Source organism: Phaethon lepturus, unplaced genomic scaffold, assembly GCF_000687285.1.
Source record: "Phaethon lepturus isolate BGI_N335 unplaced genomic scaffold, ASM68728v1 scaffold11992, whole genome shotgun sequence".
NCBI classification, from domain to species: domain Eukaryota; kingdom Metazoa; phylum Chordata; class Aves; order Phaethontiformes; family Phaethontidae; genus Phaethon; species Phaethon lepturus.
This window is the reverse complement of record NW_010521349.1, coordinates 86,417-92,416: the sequence shown is the minus strand read 5'-3', so window position 1 is coordinate 92,416 and position 6,000 is coordinate 86,417. Positions and strand designations below refer to the sequence as shown.

At 46.3% G+C, this 6,000-nt stretch overlaps 1 protein-coding gene across 1 annotated transcript in view; it reads left to right on the top strand.

Moving 5' to 3' along the window:
• GSG1L (GSG1-like) overlaps positions 1-6,000 on the top strand; it is a 54,690-nt gene that overhangs the window by 38,547 nt on the left and 10,143 nt on the right. The window contains exon 5 of the mRNA XM_010281491.1: positions 2,929-3,096. Within this exon, the coding sequence (XP_010279793.1) occupies positions 2,929-3,096 (168 nt within the window). The remainder of the gene's footprint in view (positions 1-2,928; positions 3,097-6,000) is intronic.

Sequence of the window (6,000 nt, the reverse complement as noted above, 5' to 3'; positions counted from 1 at the left end):
CGGCGGCGCTGCCTGCCGTCCTGACCACAGCTTTGTCCCGGGGCGGACGGCGCATCCCCTGCGGCAAAAACAAGGCTTCTTCCTTCCAGCTACCGCTGAGCCACTACGGACTGGAGAGCTACAGCCTCCCCTGGCATCGCCCAGACTTGAACACCTTCTTTAAAGAGGGTTAAAAACAAATGCCCACCCAGCCTGGTGGAGCTTGGAAACTCTGCATGTGCAGGAATTTCTTTTTGCTCCATGTGGGTTCAGGTGATGGCCCGAAGCGTGAGCTTTAAATACCCCTGAACCACCAGTGCAAACATCAGCGTTATTTACAGCCTTCTGTAAAATGTACCACTGCAGCATCCTGCTGGACAACCTGCCGGAGCACAGAGGACTGTAACACCTCTGAAAAGTGGGGCCAGGGAACAGCCTCCCCAGGGCCAAGAGCCAAAGGGCAGGAGATCTCGAGTACCATTCGTTTCCCAAGTGCCAATGGGAAAACTATTTTTTCTGTGACTCTATTTCCCCTCTATCAAAAGGGAGTGGTAAAAATACCTCTCCTCAAAATGAGGAGGAGCTGCTTGTGACCAGATATCCCAGGGATGAAAACGCACTGCTTGGTCCCTGTTATTTTACCCCATTCCCAAGCCATCGGCAAAGCCTGGAGGTTGGTCTGTGCTCCGGCACAAACCAGGGGTGGGCCAGGGGATTCTCCGGGCAGGGCGTTTCAGTGGCTCTGAGGAGCAGTGGATATTCAAGCTCAGCCCCTCTAGAAAGAAAACAAATTTTTAAAAAACAGACCTGTTTGAGCCACAAAGGATCTTGAGAGCACAGCCCTCAGCTCAGCTACCAGAGGTACTTACAGGTACAGTCCCACCACATCTGAGGCATGGAGGGGCACTGCTGTTAAAGAGGTCTTCAGGTCTCCACCTAAGGTAGGCTGTAACTCTTACAGGTAGGAGAATCACTCTTTATGCTAAAAAAATAAGTAACATTTAACCAAGGTTCATAAAAAACCTAAAACATATCAGTCATAATTGTCTCATTATTATGATTTACCAAATGCCAGACCTGAGGTCACGTTGAGAGTCTTCATTCTGTATTTTCTTCTCTGAACCTTTCAGCATTTCTGAGTTAATGATTAGAAATTATCAGCAACTTTCAAGAGAAATTTTTCTCCGTATGTCATTCCCCAGGCACCAGCCAGGCACAGTGAAGCATGTGGTTTCAGCTGGCTTCTTCCCTGATATTGTTTAGGGGCCCAGCTGGAACTGTTTGGAGCTTTTCCACACAGTCCGTGTCGGAGGAAGACACTTCCCAGGCTTCCCTGTGCCTGGACACTCGCACATAGCACGGGTTTCCTTTCCACTTCGCCCAACTGTGGGAAACCTAAGGGAACTTCATCACACCAGGGTTCACTACACTTCCTTCTCATTTGATTGCACCTGGCAAAGGGTTCAAAAATGGCTAGGAAAGGGCTTCCTCCACACGCTTCATTGCCACGGGAGTCCCTAAAGGACTTGTTATGCACTGAATTTTGAAATCATTGAAATAAGCCATTTCTGTTTACTTGAGCCATTTTTTCCCCCAGTTTTTTCATGAATATGTGGTTTTTTTCAGGTTTTGTCTAATTTGAAATGAGAAACTATTTCCTTGTCTGCAGATCCTTTGCAGAATGGGAAAACAGCTCATGCTGAGGGCTCTGTTGATAATGAGTATTTATAAGCTAATGCTACTGTGGCTGTATTCTTTCTGTTCTGCATAATTTATATCAGTGTTCAATTTGGTTATAGAAGAGGTGAAAGCAAGGAGCAGGTAAAGTGTGTAGCTGACACAGGTGATTAAGTTAATCCACATTTAATAAAGAAGCCACTGTGAACTATAGGTAGCTGGAGCTGATGGGCTGAATGTGAAGTCAAGGGGAGCCTGAACGCAGACAAGCTTTGCAGACAAAAGGAGGAATTCAGTGCCTTTTTTGTAGCCCCATTTCATGCTCATAAAGCATCTAAACTCCTTGGGGACACGAGTTCCTCCCAGCCACATCTGAATCAGAGATCAGTCAGGTACAGGCTGGAGGAGAGGTGTGCAGGGAGGGGCAGAAGGCACCGGGGGGGAAACCCAGTCCACGAGCAGGGAGCAGAGCAGCTCCCAGCTGAACTCTCCTCACCAGGAGACCCAGGACAACACTTGCTGCTGCTCCAGCCTGGCATTGGGGCAGTCAGTTTTTTCCTTCCACTTTCTTCTCTGTCTCCCTGTGCTCCTGGTTGGTACTTGCAAGTGTGCTGCCACTGTCTGACCAAGACTAGCCAGCACTGCCTGCACACTCGGGGCACTGCCCTCACACTGGACCTCTCCACAAAATGGAAGTGCTCTCTTCTATTCTGGTCAGGCTTTCTGAGACCAGCTATAAGCCAGGAATGCTAGAAATGTCCATGAACCAGGAAAGAAGGAAATACAGTAGTCTGATGAAGGCATGTAAAATGGAATAGAAACCATCCCTGCAGTAGCACTGTGCAGTCAGCCTCCTGTGGATGCTGCAGAACTTCCACCGGTCCAAAAGACATGCTCTCTGGGGCATTACTCCTTCCGGGAGTTCATTACTGCTCTATAGGTTCTAGCACCTATCTGCAAGGCTCTGAAACATTTCAAAGGGAAACCAAGAGGCGTTTGACCCTTCTGTCAGAGTGCACTGCGTGTTCATGTTAGCACTCTGACAGAAAGTTCTCCATGGGATGACAGTTGTGTCCAGACCCTAGCCCAGCATCCTGCCTGCATGCCTGAGCACGTGCCACAGGTCATTTGAGGTAAGATGAGGAGAATGGGTTTGTCACCACTGACTGACCTGCCTAGTCGCATCCTGTGTATGTGTGTCTCTTGGCGTCAGAAATATAACATGAGCTGCTGTCTTAACCCAGCTCTGTCTGCTGGTTTCTCTCTCCACAGTCTGGCATGGGGCTCTTTCACCTGCTGCATGGCGGCCTCCGTTACTACCTTGAACTCTTACACTAAGACTGTCATTGAGTTCAGACACAAGCGCAAAATCTTTGAGCAGGGCTTTCGAGAAGAGCAGAACTTCCTAGACCAGGAAGCCATCAAGTACTTCAGAGAAAGGTCAGTGCAGTCAGTCGCTCGATCAGTGGAGATTTTCATGGACTCTGCTAGTCTCAGAAAATCCAGGCTTTCACCCATTTCAGCACATGAGGGTGAAGTTTCTGAGATATTCGGAGAAGATGTGTGTTAAAGAGAAACACAAAAGATCCTCCTTGATTTGTTTTTTCTTAAATTTTGTGACGTCCCAGTGCCTGCCTTTTCTTATATACTCATTAAAACACAAGACTGACAAGTGCTTACAGTATGCATCTGATTCACAGGAATCCATTAAAAGCTATGCTGACAATGCAAGTCAATTTTCCCTCTCTGGAAAGATAAAATTGTGGGGATATAACAAATATTACAGCCATCTTTTCTCAGCACATAATAGGCACCTCCCAATAATCCTAACAGCTGCTGAGACATTTTCCAGCCACCACTAGGCCACTTTGGAGTTGCCATCTTCCATAGTCACACGCCTACAACCCATCCTCCACTCCTCCTCACAACCCATCCACCCAAGCTCCTCCACACAAATATAGCACATACGTCACATTGCATTCCAGAAACATCCACGCAGTGCCACCCACACTGCTACCAGGGTCTTAGATGGACTCTAGGTCCTGTCTGAGCCCCGAAGACCCAGAGAAACTCCTTCACTCTGCCAGTCACCGTACACTGCCCACCCGCCGCACTGCTGACCCAATGCACTCTCAGTTGGCCCGTGTGGCTGCCCTGGGATAACTGCTGCCCTCATTCTTTTGTGAGAAGATTAAGGCTTTGCTTAAAATTGCGGAATGTGAAGAACACACAAATATTGACCTCACACAGCAGGGAAGGTGTGATGGGCTCCATAGTGGTACTTTTGTGCAATGAGGAGCTGATAAGTAGAGAGAATCCTCACCAGAAGTCTGTTGTTGGAAGTAATGTAAAGATATTTGGGGGACAGAAAACATAAGGAGGATTCATTCTTACTCTTCTGACCAATGTGGCAGTGTCTCAGCAGTGGACGAGAGTGGTTGAGAAGCTCTGAGGAGACAGGAGATTTGAAATGATCAGACATTTCAGTAGCAAAGTGAGGAGCTCTCCTGAGCAGGAAGAACTAGAGAACTTCCATGCTTATTACTTTGCTTTGGTTACCCAACCTTAACCAATAGTCTCTGTTGTTAGAGTTATTCCTCTGCCAACTTCCAGGTTTTCACTCTACCTTTCAGACAGTCTGGAACAATGAGAGAAATTATTCAAACAACCACGATTTTCCTAATTTTGCATTGAGAGATGACAGTGAATTTTAAAGAATTCTGTGGGAGAAAAAAAACCCCAAGTGCAACGAAGAAGAAGTGGTCAGCATGTGCCTCAGGAGAAATCAACACTCAGTGAGGGAAAGCAGTCAGCCAAATTACTGAAGTGAGAATTGCAGATGAGAGACCAGCAGAATTACAGGCAACAGAATATGTTGAGTTACATCGAGAAATGCTAAGGAGGCTTGATAAAGTACCACTACTGCCCTTTCTGGAACAGTAAATAGCAAAAAACATTAATGGCATAGAGGACAGTAACCCTCTTTATCTCACATAGGTATTGTGTGGTTTGATTTTGATTCCTCTTGCACTCACGATATTACACAGCTCCTCCCCCCCGCCTTTACATACGTGTAAATCAATACCACATAACAGCTTACAATCAAATCCATGTTGGACTAGTTGTAGTCTGAGAGACCTTCACCCCAACACACTAGATAAACAGGCGAAGGGCCCCAAAAAATGACAACAAGCTGGATGCAGCATCAAGGCTTTTTCAGGTCTCTCGGAAGGAAAGTTTGAACTTACCTACACAACCAGCAGGGTATTTTATACGCGTATGCCCAAGGCAAGTGGCAAGTCCCACCTTGGCCAGTACAAACCAATGTGGCTTTTACATCTTATTTTATACATCTCATTGAAAACAAGCCCCATACTGGGCAGCGTGCATACAGAATAGCCTGTTCCTTGCGACTGCTGTGTATACTGGTCAGAGCCACCCTGACTGGTATACAAGGACAATGCGTGGCCTCTACCACTTGCTTTATGACTGGTCTGTATGTTTTGTTCTGTCCTTCCAGCTTCCTTTCTCATTTTGAATCAGTGTGAACAATTAATTCACTTGGTCACATCCTCCGAGCCCCTTCACACATATTTGGCAAACGCAGCTCAAGCATGTGGTGTTCCCAAACTTCATGATTATGACTGTCTTTTTTTATATCACATTATTTTAATTGTTGTATCTGAATACGTAAGATGCCCGGAGACAGTGTTACCATGGGATCATTCCAGAGATTTAAAGCTGTGCAGCATTGCATCCTTTTTTTTTTTTTTTAAAGTTAGCATATTCATGATTAGCTTCACTGCTGTGACCTGGGAATACTCTGAGACTGCAGGGCATAGGGGATCATCAGCTAGCAACACAGTGTTGCTACATGCTGTGTGCATGTGCTACGTGCTGGGGTGCCAGCAGTCCCAGCAAGCACACAACTTCCCCGAGCTCCGATCTTCCTTTGCACAAATAGAAAATAACTTAAATTCTCTTTCCTTCCTGTGCATATACCCAGGGATACTTCACATTCCCTCCTACTCCTACACCTCCATGTTCCTTTCCATATCTCATAAATAAAGCCCTCCAGCCTTTCCTCTTTCCAGCTACTTTGCACATATCACTACCCTCTTTGCATGTTCCTTCGCCTCGGTACACATCCAGCACCCGCTGTACACACGCATCTAGCCTCTGTGTCGAATAGACTGTGCAATAGGCAGTTTTCTAAGAGCAGTATATTTCTAATGAAAGCCAAAGCTTTATCATTATTCCCAACAGCTGCAGTTTATATTCTGGGAGACAGGGAAGAAAAGCATTAGACCCATTTTGCCTGATAAAAGTTTTTTGTTGGAATAT